Source organism: Micromys minutus (genome assembly GCF_963924665.1).
Source record: "Micromys minutus genome assembly, chromosome: 12".
Classification (NCBI taxonomy): Eukaryota; Metazoa; Chordata; class Mammalia; order Rodentia; family Muridae; genus Micromys; species Micromys minutus.
The window spans coordinates 45,956,962-45,981,373 of record NC_137981.1 but is presented as its reverse complement, the minus strand read 5'-3'; the positions used below and the strand labels follow the sequence as shown (position 1 = coordinate 45,981,373).

Below are 24,412 nucleotides of genomic sequence, written 5' to 3'. Positions count from 1 at the left end.
TGAGTGGTCTATTTGCATATATGGCTGCACGATGGAATTGGGCATCAGACAGAAGAGGGCATCAGATCCCATTATAGATGCTTATTAACCATCATCTGGGTTCTAGGAATTGAACTCAGGACCTCCGGAAGAGCAGTCAGTGTTCTTAACTACTGAGCCATCTCTCCAGCCCTCTGAATTTTATTCTTAATAATCACCAGATTACCTCACAGAATTAAAGTGATATATTACCTTATATCTAAATGTTACAAATGAACGCATTTTATCCTTCTGGGTTGGAGCCTTTAAATCAAGATGTCTTTAACTGGGTGCCTAAAACATGACAGGAACCACAACTGAGACTTGGGTAATAAGAATCAATTTTATTTTTCATCTTTGAAACCATCCATTTCTCTCCAGTTGGTTAATCCGGAACTCAGTCTGCTTCCAGAGCCTATGTGGCTGGATGATTGATGGGCTGTTACATTTTCCCAGCCCACATTACTTCTCTTTAGCATCCTACATCCATCTATTCTACGCCGGGCACTTCCCACTAGCATCTATCACCAGCCAAGTGTGATGAACTTGATGTGTGGAGTTGAGGCAGGAGTGGCCTGTGATGTCACTGCGTTGAGTTTCATAGACAGAGGGAAATGCCTTCAACAGGAGGATTTCAAAATACATTATTAATTTTTCCCAGACAACTATATTGTCTTGCTGTATTCCCATGAAAGACTTGGAATGGCAAACAAACACCATGGCTGTGCTCATGTGCTAAGGATTCCATAACAAAATGGCAGACTGTCTAGACATTTATTTGCTCATATTTCTGGAGGCAAAAAGTCCAAGATCAAGGTGTTGGCAGGGTTGGTTCTTCTGAGGCTTCTTTCTTTGGCTTGGAGACAGTTGTTCCCTTTCTTCCAATGCTGTTCTAGTTTGTTCTCTCCTGCTCAGATAAACACCATGACCAAAAGCAACCTGGGGAGAAAAGGGGATTTCCTCATGCCATACAGAACAACCTGCTCAAAGATAGTGTGTGTGCACTTGTGTACACACACACACACACACACACACACACACACACACACACACCCTATAGTGGGCTGGACCCTCCTCTATCACTTCATAATGAAGAAAATGCCCCCACGTACTTGTCTGCAGCCAATTTGATCAAGGAATTTTCTACACTGACCTTCCTCTTCCCAGATAACTCTAGCATATGTCAGGTTGACATACAACCAACCTAATCATAAGACTTTCCTTTGTACATTCCCACATGTCTCCTTTAGTCTGAATTGCCTTTTCTTTTAAGACCAATTGTATCAGTGCCTTCCTTAAACTTCATCATAGACACAGGCTACGTTACTGAGCATCAGGACCTAAACATAACAGTTGGGGAAACACACTATACCATCATTGTGATATTTCAAGAAGCATTTTAAACTTCCCCCCTTTACTCCAAATCCTTTCTAAAAGACTCATGGGAAATATGATATGCTTACTCTCAGAAACTTGTTTTATCCTTCCCCTACTTATGACTACCTCATCATGACCACCCAAGATGGTCTAGTGAGTTCATCAATGAAGCTAGCTCTGATGCTGTCAACAAAACAAGCAACAACATCAACAACAACAACAAAATAGACTACAGCATTGATTAGTTCATAGTAGTTTCCTCAGACATATTCACCCGGGTATAACAAAGGTAGAAAATAGAATTTTAGTGAATAAGCCTCGGGTGGTTAAATCTCTGACATTTTAGAAACCAAGTTGGACCTTGGCAACAGGCCTTTCTGAAACACTTGTCCCCAGCACTCATACAAGAAGTCACAATGTTCTTGCTGATTGTGCCATCAGAAGACCGAGGGTAAATGGTGGTCCAGTCACCATCAGCCATGGCTGCTGTGTGAAGTCATCACTAGAAAAGCTCAAAGAGATAGAACCAGAGAACTGATCACCATGAGTTCACAGGAAGTTGGTCTGTAATAACACATAACCAAATTTGGTCCCAGCTATCACACATCAGTTGATAATTCAATACCTGCTTGAAAGGGGATGTTGTAGTTTTGATAGACCCTCAGATCCCTCTGGATGCCAGTGCTGAAGGGAGTGAGGCCACTGCTTATGGTGGAGTGGCCTCTTTCTTCAGCTGATCCATGTTTACTTCTTGTGGTCACCACAGTCTCATCAGATTTATGGTAAGAGACAATCATGTTGATATCTTTCTGGTGTAAAAAGGGTGCCCAGGCTGTCTTAGTCCTAAAGGGTGAATGTGTGTGTGTTTGTGTGAGTGATTGTGTGTGCATTTGTGTGTGTGCTTGTGTGTGTGTTTGTGTGTGTGTGTGTGTCTGTGTGTGTGTGAACCAGAGGTCTACATTTGTTATCCATTGCTTTCCATGTTACTTTTTGAGACAATCTCTGAACCTGTGACCCACTGATTCAGCTAGACAGTAAGTTCTTCCTGTCTCTGTTTCTCCTGACATACTTGCCCTTCCCTGGTATTAGAGTTACACTGGCACACTATAGTGCCTAAATTGTACATGGGTGCTGGAGATTTGAACCCAGGTTCTCACACTTGCTCAGCCACCGTTAGAGCAACAGGAATCTCCCCCGCCCTGAATTTCCTTTTTACAAGCCTCATAATGTGAGCTCCAGAATGCCCAGTAGGAGGACCTAGGGCTTCATAAAGAGAGACAAAAGTCTCAATGTCATAAGCATCTAAAACAGTGGTTCTCTCCATTTCTAGTACTGCAAACTTTATAGTTCCTGTTATAGTGACCTCATAAAGTTATTTGTGTTGCTCTATTTATAACTGTAATTTTGCTACTGTTATGAATTGTAATGTAAATATTTTGGAGATGGTGGTTTGTCAAAGGGGCTACAACCCACAGGTTGAGAACCAGTGCTCTAAATCGAGTGGGGTGTAGCATAATGACTCAAGCCATAACCTCAGCACTCAGAAAGGCGGAGAGATAGTAAGTTCAAGGCCAGCCTGGGTTACGTAATGAGATCCTGTCTCAAAAAACAAGATAACAAAGCCCAAGGCTTAGATCAGTCATGGCTCAGTGGTAGAGTGCTTGTCTCTTATGTACAAGGTCCCAAATTCCAACTTAAGTACCAGAAAATGAACAAAAAATAATGTCTGGGCTGGAGAGATGGTTCCGCGGTTGGCTGCTCTTCCATGGGACCTGGCTTAAATTCCCATCACCCACATGGTAGCTCACAATTGTCTGTAAATACAGCTTCAAAGGATCCAGTATCCTTTTCTGGCCTCCAAGGCACCCATGTGGAACACAGACATGCATCCACAGATATAAAATAAAATTAAATAGAAGCCAATAATTTCCAAGGCCACATTTTAAACATTAAGTCTTTGATGTCTGCCTCAGCTGTTTTGATATTTTCCTAATCCTTAGAATTCACCAAAAACCCTGCTTTTATTCATTTTCAGGAGAGGAAATACACAACCCCAAGTGTTTTCAGTTCATCTAGATGCTTGATAATGGAGTGAAGATCTCCTGTACGTGAAGAAGCTGCCTACTCCCTCTGGTCAGGGACAGCCTTTGAACTTGTCCTGTGACTAACTTGTGGCTTCTGTTCACATAGATCTATTCCTGGATAGAAGTTATAACTGAACAGCATCCTGACATGGTCCAGAAGATCTACATTGGATCATCCTATGAGAAGCACCCACTTTATGTTTTAAAGGTATGTGAGCAGAGTCACTTAGAGAGAGACTAACTCTCCTATGGTGTTTGTTATGACTTCTTTTTTAAAAAAAAATTAGCTACAAAAATAATTTCAGGATGTGGAGATGAAGAGTGTAATAAAAAATGGATGAATATGTAGACTAACAAAGACAAGAAGAAAAGAAGACAATGTAGTTAGTGTTGGAGCCAACAAATGATTTTTCCTTAAAGCTGAAGTACATAGGTATAAATGAATGAATGAATGAATTAATTAATTAATTAATGATCCAGTAAGACAGCTAACCTGGACAAATAAGGACTCTCTTGACATTGACTAGACGAAATCATGCACATCCATTTGATTAGAGAGTCAAATTATTAAATTAGATAATGGCCATTAGCAGCCATTTTTCTTGCCCTCTTATTTAGATGTTGGTAACTGTTGGTTGGGAAAGGAAATCTTCCCAGGATGGTGTAAATGACAATATTTGCTCAGTTTTCTTCTTGTTTCAGTTACTCTACATACCTGTTTAAATTTCTAATTTTCCTTCTCCAAATAAATTACGGGACCTGTGGAGTTGGCTCTGTGGTAAAGGGCCCGCCCTCTCAGGGAACCCAGACTTGACTCCCAGAACCCACATGGTAGCTCACAACCATATGTCACTCTAGTCTCAAGGAACCCAACATCCTCTTTTGGACTCTCAGGGTATCAGGTACACACATGGTGTGGTCATGCATGCAGAAATAAACATTCCTAAAATTAAATAAAAATAAAGAAAAAGTTTTAGATCAAATAAATTATGAATGACTTTGGAAATGTTCTTGAGAATTCATTTTTATTGATAATTTCATACACACACACACAAACACACATATAAACTTGTTTTGGTCAAATCAACTCTTTAATTTCTCCCATATCTCCCCCATAGCTTCATGTTCTCTCTTCTCTCTCCCTCTACCTCCTTCCCTTCTTCCCTTCCTCCCTTCCTCCCCCCCCCCCGTTTCTCTCACTTAATTCTGCCATATGTGTATGAATATAGGACCATCAACTGAAGCACTAGATTTTCAGGGGCTTCATCCCTGGAGAAAACTAACTCTACAACCCTCCCTCAACAACCATCAGCTGCCAACTTTCTACCCAGCAAGGGGTGACATTCCACGAGAGCCTCTCCTCCATTCACTATGGTATTTTAGCTGACTTGACCTTGAGAATCCATCTAAAGACAGCAAAGGTTGTCACTGTGTAACAAAATGACTATCCTTGCTGCACAGAGTTGACACTTTTACTAGCCCTCCACCTTGTGCATCCGGTCAAAGCCTCTGCTCCTAATCTAACGGTATTGGATGTGTGAACCATCTGGTGGTGTGTTCACCCTTTGGGGATTGAAGTGAAGAAGTATGTGCATTAAAAGTGTACTCCATGGGGGAAATTTGAGGGAGTGTGTATTTCTGAAGCCTCTATCTTTCCTGCAGACAACTGCCCACCAGCAAACACTGTTTCCCCCTAAGGAGTAAAGACAATACATGCAGCAACTGTTCTCTGCTTCCTTCCGTTGGTGGTACCCGTGGAGTGCAGGGGCAGGAGGGCTTTAACATCATTCTCAGTTCACACGTGTCAGGTCTAAGCAACCGCCCTTCCATTTTACCTCCTTTTAAATTTACTTCTGAGAATTTTCAGTTTTCGGTAAGACCATTGAAGGGCAAAGTAAAAGACAAGATGGGGACATATCATCTGTGTTGTATTTTTATCTGTGTGTGTGTGTTTGTGCAGGTCTCAGGAAAGGAACAAAGAGTCAAAAATGCCATATGGATCGACTGCGGAATCCATGCCAGAGAATGGATTTCTCCTGCTTTCTGCTTGTGGTTCATAGGCTACGTAAGTAATTCCTGTAGGCAAGTGTTTTTCCACATAGGGGATCCAAGATCACTGGAGTCAGAATCAACTGGATTATAGTTAAGCTGCATTTTTTCTATATCACATCCTGAAATTCTTGGTTCATGTTTTACAAGTGAAGCTTGAAAAAAAAAATAGTAGTGTCCACACTGAATGGTAATTAGGAAATAACATACCATTAAGTGATAAGCTTCCTAAGTAGAAAAAAATATTTGAAGCAATTATCTGTTTGATCCTAATCATCATCATCATCATCATCACCACCACCACCATCATCATCATCATCACCATCAATTGTCATTTAGTTCTGAACTGTCTGGACATCCTTTGCCACATCCCACATCCCTTGGGATCTGAACATGAAGCAAACACTTACAGAGCAGATAGTGCTTCTTTGTGTGCCATAATTAAAAAAAAAAAAAAAAACAAAAAAAAAAAAAAAAAACCTTTTTCTCCAAAGAAAGGATTGGAGTTAAGGAAAAATCATATATAAGAAAGAGTGTTCCATAAAATTGTGCTTCAAATCTTACAAATGAGTACATGTGTCATCTATTTTGATCAAGTTAAAAAAAAAAAAACACCACTACTGAAAATGGGCGTGGCCGCGCTGCTGGACATGTATTATCTACTCATTGATGCTCTTTAAAGATCCAACCCAGCTACAAGAAATATTTAAATGCTTTACTTCTGACGAGCAACTCTTCCCTGCATAAATAAAAGCACAGACGTGTGTATGAGCATGATGATGCTATTGCACAACACAGTTGCATAGATATATTTATTTTTTGAAACTTCCACAGATGAGTATTGTATTGGCATCATAGCCCAACTCCTTCTCTGTCTCTTCCTCTACTCCTTCTCAATGTCACAGCCTTTGATTCTTTAGCTATTCACACACACACACACACACACACACACACACAGAGAGAGAGAGAGAGAGAGAGAGAGAGAGAGAGAGAGAGAGAGAGAGACCACACACTTAGACACATAAATACATAAACATACACACACACACAGACACATATACATACATAGACACACACATAGGCACACACATTAATAAATAGAGCCTGCTGACTTTATTTAGTGTATGTGTATACATGCTTAGGAATAACCACTTGGGATTGGATAACCAATCAGGGCCTGAAGAAAACCACCTTTCCCTCTCTCTAAAGTCATTAAACGCTGGTAGCTCTTCATGTAGGCATGCTTTAATTATGTGTATGTATGTGTGAGTGAGTGCAAGCACAAGTGTGCAGGTACCTTTGGAGGCCAGAAGTGTCAGATCCTCCTGGGGCTAGAGTTACAGTGGCTTTGAGCCATAGGTGCTGGGCACTGGTCTCTAAAATGCTAAGCCAGCTCTCCAGCCCAAAAGCAGGATTTAAAAGAAACCTTGAAAAGTCCGTAATGAGAAAAACCTGTTTCTTGGTGATCTCTTTTGGTTTCTGTTTAAGACAACAAACAATTCTAAATTAATTTACAAGCTAAGATGTACCAATGCTGCTGCAGTATGAAAATTTTAACGCAAAGCATTCTAGGTGACATGATTTCGCCTGCTAGAGAACATTCTTTGAGGTTCTCCTGGTTGTGTTTTGTTATTGTTTTGGAGTGAACTCTGGATGTCCTTGGACTGCTGAAAGACCTCAAAGCTGGGTGTGAATCACAATGAGGAGAGTGAGGGCCGGAGGTTGAGTGTCAGCACCTCAGAGCAAGTGCCAACTGAGACTGTGCCATTTGCACTACAGCCACATTACAAAATGTGAGGGAAAGGATTGGAAACAAACCTCAGGACTAAGTAAAACAAAAAAATCATCTAATTAAGTCTCGGTTAAAACAGTGGTTCTCAACCTTCCTAATGCTGCAACCCTTTCATACAGTTCATGTTGGGGTGACCCCCAACCATGAGATTGTTTTCATTGCTACTTTGTAATTTTGTTGCTGCTGTGGGTAGTTAGTTTGCATATCTGATATGCAGAAGCTCTTCCGTGACCTCTATGCAAGGATCACTTGACTTCCAAAGGGGTCAGTCAAGGCCACAGGTTGAGAGCCACTGGTCAGAAACAGGATTAGGATGAGTTTTGGTTACTACGGATTTGAAAAGGAGCTGAGCTATATCTGGGTTTTGAAGTCTTTGTTGTAAGCTTTATGGGGTTCAAAGTATCTTTTCTGTCTTAGTCAGGGATTCTATTCCTGCACAAACATCATGACCAAGAAGCAAGTTGGGCAGAAAGGGTTTATTCAGCTTACATATCCACATTGCTGTTCATCACCAGAGGAAGTCAGGACCGGAACTCAAGCAGGTCAGGAAGCAGGATCTGATGCAGAGGCCATGGAGGGATGTCACTTACTGCCTTGCTTCCCATGGCTTGCTCAGCCTGCTTTCTTATAGAACCCAGGTCTACCAGCCCAGGGATGGCACCACCCACAATGGGCTGGGCCCTCCCCCCTTTATCACTAGTTGAGAAAATGCCTTACAGCTGGATTTCATGGAGGCATTTCCCCAACTGAGGCTCCTTTCTCTGTGATAACTCCAGCTTGTGTCAAGTTGACACTAAACCAGCCAGAACACTTTCCTTATGTTTGAAGTAAGGTTTAGAAATGGGTGGTTATATTGTATAAGAAGGCGTCCTTGCTGTGGGCACAGCATTGATTGACCCATGTGGTATCCAACTGCAGTAAATTCAGTCACTTTAAGGGACTGTCACTCTTTTTGCAAATCAAATCGTTAAACTGAAAGCTGTCGAACAGCTTAGGAAGAGAGGAAAACTCATTTAAAATGGAGGCCAAGCTTAGGGGCCCTAAGCGGAGACATTAAACGCCCTCGGTTTAACTGCAGGTAACCCAATTCCATGGGAAAGAAAATCTGTATACCAAACTTCTGAGGCACGTGGATTTCTACATCATGCCGGTCATCAATGTGGATGGTTACGACTACACGTGGAAAAAGGTGGGTGAGGCAAAGACAGCAAAATGCACACTAACCCCCTAGACACCCATCTCACGGCCTCAGTAGTGAAGATCACTTTCTGTTGCTGTGACGAAATACACAGGTGTAAAAGCTTAGAAGGAAGACAGCTTGGTTTTGACTCAGAGCATCAGAAAGTTCAGTAAAAGGGGCTTGTGGCAGGAGGGCAGAGTAGGAGGCAAAAGGTAAAACAAACTTCCTCTCTCAGGATGGAGGGAAGCCAATGTTCCATTATCACATGAAGAGGACGCAAGGACTCACCCTTTGTGAGCTCAGCTAGAATCCACTTGGCAGCCATGCTGGTAGCACATGAGGTTCTGGGGAATGTGACAGATCCAAATCACCCAACTCAAGGCCCACTGAGTTTCCTTCATGCCCCCCCATACTTTATCCATATTTTAAAGAAAACCTAGGACACTGCCTCATCGTTTTTTAAATAAACACTTCATGCATTTCAAAAATAAACTCTTAAAAAAATTATAGTTCACTCTTGGAGTGCTGGCCCATGTCTATAATCTCAGCAGTTGGGAAGTCAAGGGAGGAGGTTCACTGGGAGTTTGAGGTCAGCTTCGGCTAAATTGTGTTCTGCGGGCCAGCCTGGGTTACAGTGTAAGACCCAGTCTCAACCAATCACCCAGCTAACGTATGCCAACCCCAATCAGCACAGTTCAGGGAGATCAGTGAATTCACAGCTCACAGCTCTGAGCTGAGTTACAAGCTGTTTCTCTTTTCTCCGGAGGAGTTCAAGGAGAGCTTGCACATAAGATTAGTTTGAAGGAGACAGGGCTTAGTAAGAAGGCCAGTGTGCAACTTAGTGGAATTAAGTGAATTTTTATACTTGTATAGGTTAAAATCCATGAGATAGTGTAGCCGGTCTTTGCTACTTTGTGAGTTCTGCTTTTTTCCACCTTTTACTCCCCACCCCAACTCCCATTTCACCCTCTATCACTAAATAGGAAAGAAAGAAGGATTGGGGGGAGGTCCCTGAATCTAATTTCTTTCCTCTTGTTTCTTCCTTGACCATGACTACTAATAAAATGCAACCATCCCTTCCACCTACCAAACCACCATGCCTGCCACGCACTTAGATAGCATTTATAAAGCCTTCAAAAAGGTCCCAGAATTCCCAGTGCTGCACAATCGCTGGAGCTATCTTCAGCTGGCAAAACTATGCCCCTGCTAGAGCACAAGGCAAATCATAATCATCTGCTTCGGACAGTCTGGAGTAGCCCCACATTCCCACACCTGGGGCTAAGATAAAAGCACATTCTTTACCCAAATCTCAGGATTCTTGAAAAGGTTACTTACTACAAGACATCTTTAGTTTGTTAGGCTTGGGCTAACAGTTTGAGTGAGTATGACACGGATCAGGCTGGAGATGGGGCTGTGTAAGACAGAGACGGGGTGCTCAAGAAGGATGCTAGACAACCCGTCCCAATCTGGTTCTTTTAGGATCGAATGTGGAGAAAGAACCGCTCTTTCCACATGAACAACCGCTGTGTGGGCACAGACCTAAACAGGAACTTTGCTTCCAAACACTGGTGTGGTAAGCGTTTGTTTCCCGTGTCTCTTCATGCACGTGGTGAGAGGTGCCCAGGACTTCACAGAGATTACCGCGAAGTCTTGGCTGAAATAGCAGATAATCTAATAACAATCATCCTGAGTTGTTTGTAGTGCTGTGACTGTTGACATATACATATACACATTACACATACATACACATCATATGCATACATATTATATACATATACACATACATACACATCATATACATATACATCATATACATATACACAGATACATATACACACATATACACACACATATACATATACGTGCTGTAGTTATCTTCAGACACACCAGAAGAGGGCATCAGATCTCATTACAGATGGTTGTGAGCCACCATGTGGTTGCTGGGATTTGAACTCAGGACCTCTGGAAGAGCAGTCAGTGCTCTTAACTGCTGAGCCATCTCTCCAGCCCAAATGTCATCTTTCTCAACAAGTTAATTTTTCATGAATAATACAAAACACTAAGAAGTAATAAAAATATTTAAAATGGTATAAAAGCAGGCACAGTGGGACTTGACCATCCTTGGGTTTTAACGAGCTGTGGTCTCAATGAGTATGGACTTGTAATATAGAAACAACCTGCTCTCAGGGAGGCAAATGTAAATTTACTCTTTCTTCCTGTTGCACCCAAATTTATGCTACATAATGCTACAGTTAAATAGCTGTAGGCTAGGGATGGTGATATACGTCTGTAATTCCAGCAGGTGAGAGTGTGCAAGGTCAAACTGGGGTCTGCAGCACAACCCTGGAAGGAACTACAAACAAGCCCCTCAGATTAGACGATGAGTTGTCAATCATCTGCCATACTGAAAATGTGTAAGCAGTGTTTGGGTAAAATGTGGCTTTCTGAGGCTCCACTCCTGTGATTAGGGACAAAGGAGAAGTGCTGAGAGGCAGGTGTGTTAGTCAGGGTTCTCTAGAGGAACAGGACTGATGGAATAAAAAAAGTACATATACATACACACATCTACAGGATCTATAGCCTATACATCATATACATACATAAGCACTTATACATACACACATATGTGCATATACACACTCCACTTCAAATAATTCAACTAAGAAAAATCTTTCACATGTGTACTCAGTCCCCTGGGTTTTAGGATATTCTAGATACTGCCTATTGCAAGAATAACCATCACATCAGGCTACCGTACAAAGGGATACAATCATGACCTCTCAAAGTAATTAATAAAGCTTACTCTGGTACCAAACATGATGGCCACACTGTATATCATAAAACTCATGTTTCTAAGTGTAAGACGGACACCCAGAGACTTATTTCCACAATCTCGCTTGCCGTTGAGGGCTGTTTTTGTTTTGAATAAACTTTGCTGATTTTTAAATTGTTAAGACCAGAAATAAAATCATTTATAGTGCCTAAGGAAATTCAGAGTTTATTTTTCCTGATTTAACCAAAAGTTTGGAAACAAGTTACATCTTTGACCTTCCTGGTTGTGTTTTCAGGATCCAAGATAGCTGCCCTCCGACTGTAAGGAAAACCTGACTAGGGATGACCTTAACAAGTTTGCTATAAATACTTGACTTCAAAAGAAACACAGACAATATTTACCAGACAGGAAGAGACATGACTTTTATAGAGCCGTCCTGTATCCATCTTTCTGAATTTGCTACACAAGAGATAAAAGGGCGATCACAAAGCACAGAGGGATAATTATCTTATAATAATGCCATATTAACAACTTTACTACAGAGAAAGGGGCGTCAAGTTTCTCCTGCTCAGAGACCTACTGTGGGCTTTACCCTGAGTCTGAGCCAGAGGTAAAGGCAGTGGCTGACTTCCTGAGAAGAAATATCGACCACATTAAAGCTTACATCAGTATGCACTCATACTCCCAGCAAATACTGTTTCCCTATTCCTATAACAGAAGCAAAAGCAAAGACCATGAGGAACTGGTAAGAGCTGCTCATTATTTTCCTATAAGCATTTCATGAATTAAACACTATTTTATCCAAGAACAAAAAAAAAAAAAAAAAAAAAAAAAAGACAGAACAACATTTTTTGGGGGGGGGACAATAAGTGGGTGTTTTTCTCTACCTTCTAACCTTGCCAAGAGTGGGTCAGAGGGCACTAAGAGGATTCTAAGCACAGGGAATGGCTTCCCTATATTAGGCAAACTATGCAGAAGCCAGGAGGGGGATGTTAGCTGACCTGACCTGAGCAAGGACTGGGTGGGGGCTGGGAATGGTAGGGTTACACAGTGGTCACTGACTGTCTAGGACGGCATGCCTGTGGCTAACTGCTCAGTCGTGTGGGTGGCAGCAGTGGGAACTATTTGGTGCAGTGTTCTTCTTAACTCCAAGGGTTGGTGCTAGCAGAGAACCATCAGTGTCTGCACTGAGATAAACCTGTTTGGATTGTAGTGGACGATATAGGACGTTCAAAGAAGCCCCACACAGTTCGCTGTCATCTTACTGATTAGTTTTGGTTCCAGATGCTCTGTTTGGATTGACATGTATAAAGGATACAGGGACTTTCAGTGGGTTCAGTGGCCCTCAACCCTTCTAACGCTGTGGTCCTCGGGTGGTGGTGACCCCAACCATAAAATTATTTCATTGCTATTTCATAAGTGTAATTCTGCTGCTTTTATGAATTGTGATGTAAATATCCTATATGCAGGATATCTGATCTATAACCCCCAAAAGAGTCGCCACCCACAGGTTGAGAACTGTTGGGTTTTACTCAGACTTAGCTAAGTCCTCATCCCAGGTGCTTTGGAGACAGTGGAGGTGCCCTGGAATTGGCAAGAGCTGGTCCCTGTTTAGTGGACTGTACTTACTGCTCCATCTTTGTTCCCTGGCTCTCTTAACAGGGTAGAACATCAGCACATTAGGTAGGCTGGCAGTTATTCATGACAAATAACGCATTTTCTGAAAATAGCTTGTTTAAAATAAAGAACATTGATATTTATGCCTTTTAATGCTCAAAGGAAATGTTTTAAAGAACTGTTTATTATTTCACGATTTATTTTCATTTGCTAGTTTATTTATTAATACTGGGTATATAGAAACAAAAGAATACTTAGCATGATTTAGATATAGAATTGATCTGATTTTACCTTAAAGCACCACTACTTATTATGGGTAGAACTCTGTATCCTGTCCACATTCAAAGAAGCATTGGTTAGTCCTTGCCATTAAGGATAACTCCATATGATTAGAGAGGTGATCCATAGCGGGTACCACTGACAGCTGTACTCGTGCATGATGCAGCCCCATCACCTACAGAAGTACCACAGAAGTCACTGCTGCCCGAAGAGCCAAGAAAGTAAGGGATAGGATGTATTGTTCACCAAGGGTTAAGGAGACAAGAATAACAAACGCTGTTGATGTCAAGGGGCAGATACCATCAGCCAGGCATGAAGATGTTTCTACGGGTAAGGAAGGACCTCCTGTGCAGAGGAGATGCTGTCTCCCACGGCAACATACTCAGGGTTCTTTGTCGGGGGCACAGGGCAGTAGGTGAGGTCAGCTCGAGAAGGTGTTTGAATGCCAATCCATATTTATTTATATGGATAATGAGGTTCCATTGAATTGTTTTTCATTTTGTTTTTCGTGTGTAGGTGTTCTGCCTGCATGTGTATATGTGTATTAGATGGGTGAAATGCTTGGGGAGGTCAGAAAAGAACATTTGGATCCTCTAGGGCTGGAGTTACAGACAGTTGTGAGCAGCCATGTGGGTCTTGGGAATTGAACCTACGTCCTCTGGAAGAGCAACCAGGGCTCTAAACAGCTAATCCATCTCTCCAGCCTCCTCCCACCCCACAAACATTTTTTTACACTTATTCAGTGTGTGTGTGTGTGTGTGTGTGTGTGTGTGTGTGTGTGTATGTACATGTCATAGCATATGGAGATCAAAGGACAACTTCCAGGTTGTTGGTTTTTTCCTTCCACTATGTGGATCCCAGGGATTAAACTCAGGTCATCAAGCTGTGTAGCAAAAAACCTTTACTCACGCACAGAGCTATCCCCTTAGCTCCTAAAACAACTTTGTTTTTTTTTGCACAAAAATAACCCCTTGTCATAACATAATAGCCAGAACTCCTCAAGGGACTGATAGTGAATACCAGAGCGCTAGCTCCAGTCTTAGAGAAGGTAAGTTGTTAAGTGGGAACTCCAGAAACCATTTCTAAGAGTTGGGATGCAAGTAGTGGGACCTGCTCCATGTCAGGAGTGTGGCCCTTCATTCGGTACGTCTCTGATAGTTATTAGACAAATATACAAGAACAAACTATGGAGTTTGCAAAGTATAGTGATAACTTCGTCTAGAAAAGGAATAGCTCCCAGGTTTATAAATATCTAGCTCATTTTACACAACGAATTAATTCCTGAAATGCCACGTGAGGTTTTTAAATGAAGGTTAGTGAAAACGTTCAAAGTATTGACAGAGTTCGGTTTTTAAAGCCATTCGGTCGTGATTGCCATAAACTGAAAAATTGCATTTTTTTTTAGTTAATATCTTTTAAATTTACTTTTTGGATAAATCCAGGCTTTTTACATATAGACTTGGATTCAGTTAATGTGCTTATGTTTGTTCTAAACGTTTAAACGCTCCTGTTTTAAAGCTGAAAATTGACCAATATCTTTATCCTATTGTTTCTAGTCTCTAGTGGCCAGTGAAGCAGCTCGTGCAATTGGGAGTATTAATAAAAACACCAGGTATACACATGGCAGTGGCTCAGAAAGTTTATGTAAGTATTTTCTGCAACAGTAACTTTTATTCTCCTGATGTAACTGTCCTCTTGGAGTCTACTGTCTCCATCCTCGGCCTAGCCCTGGAAGCTTCTGGTTTCTGTACAATCTATCTAGGCCTAGAAACTCAGCCTCTGAGTTTCGCTGCTGGACATGCTCACCCTTTCTAGTGCTTTTTGAACTCTGCTGGTGGCTGGTTCAACCCAGTCATTCTGGCTCAAGCTCCTCTCCCAGATGACTTATTCAGTATGGCTTTCCTCTCAGCCTCTGAAATACTCTGCTTGACCTCAAACTAACTCTTTTAATCTTTTTTTAATCTTCTGGATCCTTCTCATTTTCTTGGTCATTCTGTCTTTGTCTGTGTCCAGCCTGTTCTCTCCTCAATCTTTTTAAAACACTCCAGATAAAACGGCCTCCTTCTCCCTCTCTGCGCTGCTCCACTCTCCCTCTAAATGCTACTGCACTGCTTTGCACATCTCTACTGCATTCCTGCTCTGTGCTCTTTGTTCAGTTTGTCTCTCCCTGAAGTAGCTTCTTTTTCCTCTCTCTTCTAGTGAGAAGTTGGCCATATCCTTTTCTGTCAAATCTTTCTCTGATTCATCACTTTGTCTGCCCCTCGATTAGCCATCACTTTCAAACATGGGTGCTTCATTCTACAAACTAACATCACCTTCATTGTTTGGAATTAAAGGCGTGTACAACCCCCCCCCCAAAAAAAGTTATGTATAACCAACCCTGAACCTAAGCTTTCTTTTATCTGGAACTTGGTTTGTACCAGGCTGGTCTTGAACTCAGATCTTCTGAGATTAGAGTCAAGTCTATATTCCAGTAAGATGACACACATCTTTGGATGTGATCCCTTGCCAGAGCAGCCATGTTCTAAATTAAAATTCCTTTCCATACTCCTCCTTTTCTCCCTTACTTCTTCTCTCCCTCCTTTTCCTCCCTTTTCTCCTATTCCATCCCTGTATTTTCTCTGCAGTGCTGGGGGATGACAAGGCCTTCAGCAATGTTTCTTCAGGGCAATGTTTCTTCCTGGAAGCTTAGACCATGAGGCACAGCAGGGGCATCTGTTTGGTCTCTTGTGTAGTTGTAGTTTCCCACACCACAGGGTTATATGTGAAAGTCATCACAATAATTAGGAACAGATGCATAACTTAACCAGTGATAGTACAAAGCAAAGTCCTGTTGACTAATAAATGCACTGAGCTGAGCGTGGGGTAGAATCCCCAGGATCTTAGCAAGCAAACACAGACGTGGCCACGTGCACCTGTAACCCAACACTATTCAGGGGCAGGGGATAGAGAGTGGGGCAGGAAGTTTGCTGGATGTTCTGGCTGCCAGCCTATTTCCTGTCCTAAATGAGCCAGTCTCAAGTGAATAAGGTGGAGAGTGATAGAGCAGGCTTCCAGTGCCCTCCTTTGGCCTCCATATGTAAGTGTGTATGCATGATCAGATATAACACACACACACACACACACACACACTTGCAGCAACAAAAGAAGCAACCACGGTAATATTTAAGAGATGAAGCTTATCTCTATTATAGAATGAGGGTTATATACTTAACGAGCATACTAATTAAGAAAAGAGGAAACAGCAATACAAGGCCAAAAGTGCATATAAGATGCCCACAGCTCTTGTGTGATACATAAATCTAGATGATGCCATTCACCTCGCAGTGTTTTTAGTGATGGCCTGTTTCCTCATGCATAATGAGAGTTTGGTTGTAGCAAACTCGACAAATGTTTTCGATCTATTTCTCCTGAAAGACTGACTGAGAGACTCCTGTGCAGGCTGGCAGACCCTGATTCTGTACTGCTGAAGTCAGAGGATGGGGTCAATACCAGAAACACTTCCTAGGGAGACAGGAATATATATGTCACTTCAGACAGGGAAGCTGACAACAGACCAAAGGAGGGATAATGCCTCTGTCCAGGTTGGTCAACCAGAAAGTTTGGGGGTTACTTACAGAAATATGGGTGAGAGACTACTGATATAGTAGGAGAAACGACTCAAAGACAGGTGCATCACCAAAGCCCACCCCAGCACAGGTGATGGCTCAGGGAAGCTGGAACTGTTTTTTCTAGAAGAAAATTGCTTCACGAAAACAGGATAAGAACAGAAACCAACATGGAAACAAATGTCGGCAAATTACAGCTCATTGACCAAGCCCGGGTTACTCCGTGTCTTCATAGCCTTCGAACCAAGAGTGGTTTTCCTAACTTAAAAAAAAAAAAAAATATATATATATATATATATATATATACACACACACACATATATATATGTGTATATATATATATATATATATATATATATATATATATATATATATATATATTTGGAAAAAATCCTATGAAAATAATTAAATCTTGACACATCAAAGTTGTATGAAAATTCATAGTTGTTTCCATGAATAGTTTTATTGGAACACAACCGCGCTCATTAATTTGCATATTATCTGTGGCAGCTTTCATGGCAGCCAAGATAATTGTAACAGGGACCAGATGGCTCACAAACATAAACTACTTCTTATCCTGCCTTTTTTTTTTTTTTTTTTTTTTGGAAGAAAACAAAGCCTTGCCAATTTCTAATGCATACAAATGGTAAAATGAAATGCAATTTCACTCACCGATTTAAAGAAGAGAGAAGAGACCTAGAGGGTTGAGAATGATGGTAACTGAGAGTAGCTACGTGGCTAAAGTGGTCTGGCAAGGTGCCCCTTCATAGTGGAATTCCCTGGACAACTATTAAATAGCTGTGAGATGATAGTGTATTATGATGAAGAAAAGCATGAAAAACATTCTGAGGCACTATAGGGAAAGCCCAGGGTCTCAACAAATATAATTGACCCAAGGGTATAAAAAAAGTGGTTGCTTCATTCCAGTACCCCTCTAAATATCAATTGCTTTATTAGCCACAAGTCCAAGTTCTTCTTCCTGTCTTTAATCCTTCCTGGAGTTGTCTATCAGACTGGGCCATATACCTTTGGTGTTGCTGGCCTATGGCTGCCTTGTTGACAAGGCAATTTCCACACACTCGTTCACTTAGTGTGTGTGTGTGTGTGTGTGTGTGTGTGTGCTCACAGGATAAATGCTGGAAAAGTTAGGTGTTTGTTGGTCATAAATTTATCAGCAATATTTATGGACGGTTGAATGCATCCACTATTGATGGATATTTTTAAAAATATTAGAAATTATACCATCTGTAATCTGAACACTCAGGACAAGGAAGCAGGAGGATTAAGAGCTCAGGGACAACCTGGGATATATAAAGAGTTTGAAGCCAGCCTGGGCTATACTTGAGTACCTATATATTTGTTAAATGTGTATATGTGTATACATAGACACACAATACATAATTGTCAACTACAAAAAAAAAAAAAAAAAAAAAAAACCCAAAAACATACTTAGTGTCAAATAACAGGAGAAGTCTAGATGTTATGGACACTAGGAAAACACTATTCAATTTTTTTCCTAAATTGATTTGTGTAGCTGACGAAGTCCCACGAACACTTAATTGACTTTGATGGAAGCCTACATGCTATGTGATGGGGAGACAATATTGAACATCCTATAAATCGATTTGTATATTTGATGCACTCTTGTGAACACTGACATAATTTTGAAGTTTATTCTGAAGTATACATATTGTAGAAGAACTTGTAAAATGCTAATAAGAGACATTGTACCCCGAAAACCATGTTATAACCACAGGAAGACCAGGATAGTGTGGAACGAAGCCTGGAAGAGGCAGATCACTGGAAGGGAATAACAGGCACAGAAAGATATTCAAATATATAAGGAGGCCTGGTATTTCATAAGGGAGACATTTCAAGCCATATTTAATTATCAGTCCTGGATAAACAGACAGGCCACTAAGAATAAAAACTGAATTAAATTACTAATACACCTTTCACTACAATAAATGCCAAATTGACCAAGTATTAAAGCACAAAACCATTGCCATAAGCTAAAAATCTGAGTGAGGAAAAACTCCACACTTTACACAGATCTAATAACATTAATGCAATTCTTATGAACAATATGTGAAATTAACAGTATAGAAAAGTGATCAAGAAAATTAATAGAAAAGTATAAAAATGAATATATAAACATATGCAATTCATTGATAAAGAAATCTAACTCAAAGGCAATTTCTTCCCTCTGTTATTATTATTATTATTATTATTATTATTATTATTATTATTATTATTATTATACTCAGAACATTGCCAGGATGCAAGATTCTTGCCAATGATGGGGAAGCTGCCAGTGGGTGTGTGGACATGCTGCTGGGAGAAATAGGTTTCATTTTTTTGAATAGTACTTGGTAACAAGTATGGTAACTGTTAAAGGTGCCCCACTTTAGACAAGTAATTTTAATTTTAGAAAATATTCTGAAGTATTAAACATTGATTTATGAACAGTGGTGCTCAATCCAAAGAAATTAAGTTTTTTATCAACAAAATAATTTGAATCAATTATATTTAGTTTTTACAATGCAATCCCTTAGAATGACTAAAAATGATGTATATTCATATACAGTAATGATACATTTGAAAATGTTACAATAATTACTTCTAGAAATGTTACAAAATGAAGACCAAAATACATGCAGTGTAAAATGTACTAAAATGTTATTGGCAATTATCACTCCTTAATTCAGATTATTGTTGAGTTCTGGGCAACATTTGTTTCCTTTCTTAACATGGTTTCTTTTTGATGATTACGACTTTTGGATAAGGGATGTAGGTAACAACCAAAAGAAAGCTATTTTCATTCCTACAATAAAATAAAATGTTACTTGATGTGAAATAAATATATTTTGAAATAATCTCTGTCTCTTTTAGATCTAGCTCCTGGAGGTTCTGATGATTGGATCTATGATTTGGGCATCAAATATTCGTTTACAATTGAACTTCGAGATACAGGCAGATATGGATTCTTGCTGCCTGAAAGATACATCAAACCCACCTGTGCAGAAGCCTTGGCTGCAGTCTCTAAAATAGCTTGGCATGTCATCAGGAACAGTTAATGCACTTACCTCTGCTCTAACTAATTTTATTTTATTGATTTCAGCAACACTAAATTGTTGCGTTAGCTCCTAAGTTTAATCAGTTTCCTTGGTTTTGTTGAAGAATAAAAAGCACAATACTTCGAGCTTAAGAGTGACAATGGTTTATATGCACTTTAACCTTTTTATTGTTTTTATTCTAAGAGGTTAGCTACTGGTCCCACCGCACCGCTCCCTGATTTATGTTGAACAGCTATCTGAAGCAGTTTTAAGATGTATTGTGTGCGTGGTGAGGCATGGGAGCCTGTGTTTAAGCACCAGGCTTATGCTGAACCCCATCAGAGGCCAGAAGAAAGCGAGGAACCGCTGTTACTGAAAGTTACAGAAGGTGGTTGGCAGAGATGTGGGTGCTGGGAACCAAACTTGGTCTCTCTCTGAAAGAGTACCAACCGCTCTTAACGGCTGGAGCCATCTCTCCAGCTCCTCTTAAGTAACTTTTATACTAAATTTACGGAGATCGTTGAATCCAAGCAGTAAAAGCAAAGGCACTCGGAAGCATCTTGAGGATTTGTACTCCCAAATCAGTCTCCGCTCCTGTTCTTGAAAACACAATCCGTGCACAACTTTCCTCCGGCGACAGACCCAGGCGGAGGATGGGCGATTGTCAAATTCTGCAGCTCAGAAGCACGCCAGGCTGGTGGTTACCACCAGTAACAACGTAGCACTTTATGCCATAAAAAACACAGTTAAAACGGGAATCTCAGTCCATTGAGAATCTCAGTTCTCCCAGGCCGACTTGCTGTTTCCCCAGACGTCGGTAAACAGGAGACGCCTGGCACACACTCCGCAGTGCCATCGGCATGCGGGGGTGGGGGCGGGGCGTAGGCCTAGGGGCGGGGCTTACTCTCTGACGACTAATCTTGCGGCCGGAAGCTGCCTGGCCTGCGGAGGAGTAGGGCGAACTGGCGACTTCCGTCGGCTTTTAGATGCTCCCTATGTAGAGGCCTGATGGAGTTGCGGTTTTAGCTCGTTGTTCTGCAGAGGCCTATGTGCGTCTCATCTCCAAGCTTTCTGGAGATTGGCCAAGATCCGGGCTGCTCCGCTGCTCCTTGTTCCCGGCGTCCGCCCGGTTGAGGAGACCCGGCCCCCGGGAGCCGCGCGTGCACGTCCTCTTCGTCGTCCTCCCGGGGCCGGGCGCGGGGACAGACGGAGCTGAGGCGTCAGGGACGTCCTGAAGACTACGCTTACTAAGGGTGCTTGGAGAGGAGGTAAGCATTCGGGGAGCTGATGGGAAGAGGCGTTTGGACCGGGCTTAGGCTGGAGTCCTGCGCTGTGGCCTCCATCCTTTCGGCTTATGGTACTTGCCATTCTGAACGCTTTTTGAGCATCCCACTCTTAATTCTTCAGTGGCTCTCAGTGTTAGATCTGTATGTTGCTCTCGTTGTGATTCTGGAGTTTGTGTCACGAAGTAGGCGGGCTCTGATACCCTGGCGTAGTGGTGTCCTTTGTGTGTGGTGAAAGGGTGCAGCAGTGTGTTCTTGGATTTAGAGTTACTTTCTTCACGTATTCCAGATCTATTGAAGAAAGGAGAGTCCTGCTTTTGATTGTTTTTGGTCTTGCTCATTTCTAAGCTGTAGTAAATACTATTGGGAGGCTGTAGTAAGTACTATTGGGAGTGTAGGAACGAAAGGAGAAGATGTATCTGACTGTATTACTTTCTAAGCGGATTAACATTTAAGTGGCTGGAAAAGTATTCAGAGTTGAAAATATTTGGGTGATATTGATAGGATCTTGTTTGTGAAGGGCAGTGTCTTAAGCTAATTAGTTTTATCACGAGTCTTCAGATAATTTGAACTTTGAAGTTTCGGGCGTGCACAGTCTCTCCTGGTTTGTGAATTTTAAAATGTTGGAACTTTAAGTTTGGCATTTAAGGGCTTAAAAGTCTGTGATATGTTTGCTTTGTTAAGTCCAAATGACTGCGGTTCTGCCTATGTGTTCAGTTTTGCTATGTAATATTTAACATTACTAGCTTTTGAACCCAAACAACAATATTTTGCAACACAAACGTATACATTTTCAAATAACTTGTGGCTTCTTAGAGTATATCAGACGACAGTTTAATCTGGAGATTTAGCAAGTTGATGTAGGCATGTTGCATTTGTGTGCAAACGGTTGTGCCCTGAAACTTGAGTTTCAGTGTGAGCATCTGGTAGGATGTGGTTGATACCTACCAATAGGGAGTGACTCAGATACCCAAATCTGCATAAACTCAAATCCCTTCTAGAAGATGATGTAGTCTTTGAACATGCCCACATCTTATAAGCCTTCAATCATCTCTATGCTTTCTAATACATAATATGATGTAAATCCTACATAAGTACTTTTATACTAAATTGGTTAGAAGTAATGTAAATAAGGTTTGTACACATTCAGTGTGGTTTTGGTTATGGGTTTTTTGTTTTGCTTTGTTTTTTTTTTTTTTTTCTGGATATTTTTAATCCAGGGATACAGCCTCTTTATTTACTTTCTGCTTACTGGTCATTTGGAGCGCATACTAACCTCCTTTTTGAGTATATTCTCTGTTTTCGGAAGGCCATACCACCCTGAACACAACTGATCACAGAAGCTCATCAGGATCGGGCCTGATTAATATCTAGACTGGAGATGTACACACTACCTAAGTTTAATGTCTGTACCATAAGTTTAAAATATTAAAGCATAGTGTAACATAGATCAATGCATTTTATTAAGTCATTAGTGTTAATTTATATTGTATTAAGCATGAATTTTGAATTTAAACCTTGGTCATTCTCTCAAGATATCCTATATGCATTATATGTATATATTGCATATTATATAACATAAATATGTATATATGTGTATATACACACACACACACATAAAACTGTCCAGGATTTGAATCCAAAATATATGTGGTTTTAAACATTTTGGATAAGGGAATTTACAATTAGTGTATTTTTTATTAACAAAAATTTAACAAGTCTTGAAAGTAATTACTTATTCAAGAAGAGCCACCTTTGTCATGCTCCTTTCTCAGCCAGATTTATGGTGTGGATCTCAGAGGACATTGTTTCCTGAAGAAGGGGAGCAGTTCTCATATTTGAGAGACATTTTCTCTTAATAGGCTTAACATTATTGCCCCCGAATTTGAATTTTCTCCCCCCCCACTTTTTAATTGAAAGGAGATGATGAAAGTTCTAAGTGTTTATTACACTTCAAAGGAGAATAGATAAAGGAAGACAGGTGCATAGTCATTTGTCTTTGGCAACTCATGTATTTGAGGAAGATGGATGAAATAAATAGGTGGTGTAGCCTTGACCAAAGAATACTTTTAATATCAAATGGAGGAACATCTTCAGGCAAGAGTCTGTTTACTGAATAGCGGTTAATCTCTAGTTGGTAAGACATTGGCATCTACCATTCTGGCTCTTTGTGTCTAATATTTCTCCTCCACTTTGAAATACTCATATCTGTCTCATTAATGGTTTTTGTCCTTTAATCAAATTTAAACTCTACTCTTTTGTGGTATTCATCTTTCTTTGTGACCCCAGCATTTAGGATTGAAACTTTTGAGCTTTCACGTCAGTTGATTACATGGTTTTGAGTTACATGGTGTATTGCAGATTATATATTTGTTTTCTGACAAATGAGAATTTAAGTTATATTATCTTCTGTGCAAACAAAGTATTTATTCATGCAAAATTATAACTAACTGTGTGACTACTAATGTTGAGGATAATGTCATATTGTAGATTGCTAGTAGGAGTTCTTAGGTGGACAGTGTATTAATCAACCGTGTTCCTGTAATAAAATTCCTTATATAGGATACATAGGAAGAGAAGAAAGCTTATTTTGACTTGTGGCTTTAGATATATATGTTCAAAGTTGCTTTGGGTTCTTGGGTGGAGTTAGAGGGAGAGATGAACAGATTAGTTTTACCACCCCCTTTTAAAGCATCTCTTTGTCTCATGTTGCAAGGATTTCCTGTTGCCTTACCTCTTAAAAGGTCAGTAGCACCTCCTGCTACCACCACCCTGAGGACCAAGCCTGTACTGACAGTCTTTGCAGGGAGAGGCATTCATCCAAACCTTAGCAAATGATCTGAGGTATTCATTCCAGAACCATTGTTCTGGGATCTAAGAAGCCAAAGCAGGAAGATTCATTGTAGATGATATCTTTAATTCTTACTTGTACCTTCTCTGCCTCATGTTTTAGTCCTCTCTATAATCTAGACCTGCTACCAAAATGCAGTGTAATTGTAGGACAAAATCTGGCACTGTAGGATTCTGAGGCAAAAGAATACACTTTTTATTTCATTGTATTTCCCTCTTAATTTGGGAGGCTAAGTAGTAGTTGGGAAATCACCCTATAGGTGAGCTTTTTTTCTTTAAGAATTGTTTATTTTTGTTTTATGTATATTAGTGTTTTGTCCAGATGTATGTATGTGCACCACATGAGGAGGCCAGAAGAGGGTGTTGAAACCCCTGAACTGTAGTTATAAATGGTTGTGAGCTACCATGTGAGTGCTGGGAGTTGAACAGTGGTCCTCTACAAGAGC

The 24,412-nt window shown here is 40.7% G+C and overlaps 2 protein-coding genes across 6 annotated transcripts in view; both read left to right on the top strand.

Annotated features, from left to right (window-relative positions):
- CPB2 (carboxypeptidase B2) overlaps positions 1-19,854 on the top strand; it is a gene marked incomplete at both ends in the record, with an annotated part of 33,292 nt that extends 13,438 nt beyond the window's left edge. The window contains 7 exons of the mRNA XM_080926747.1: positions 3,586-3,687; positions 5,440-5,544; positions 8,399-8,509; positions 9,980-10,073; positions 11,816-12,018; positions 14,726-14,813; positions 19,670-19,854. Of these exons, the coding sequence (XP_080782873.1) occupies positions 3,586-3,687; positions 5,440-5,544; positions 8,399-8,509; positions 9,980-10,073; positions 11,816-12,018; positions 14,726-14,813; positions 19,670-19,854 (888 nt within the window). The remainder of the gene's footprint in view (positions 1-3,585; positions 3,688-5,439; positions 5,545-8,398; positions 8,510-9,979; positions 10,074-11,815; positions 12,019-14,725; positions 14,814-19,669) is intronic.
- A 999-nt stretch (positions 19,855-20,853) lies between these two features.
- Positions 20,854-24,412, top strand: part of ZC3H13 (zinc finger CCCH-type containing 13) — a 58,886-nt gene continuing 55,327 nt past the window's right edge. For all 5 annotated transcript variants that reach the window (XM_080926046.1, XM_080926043.1, XM_080926044.1 and 2 more), the window contains exon 1: positions 20,854-21,101. The gene's annotated coding sequence lies outside the window, so the exon portion shown is untranslated. The remainder of the gene's footprint in view (positions 21,102-24,412) is intronic.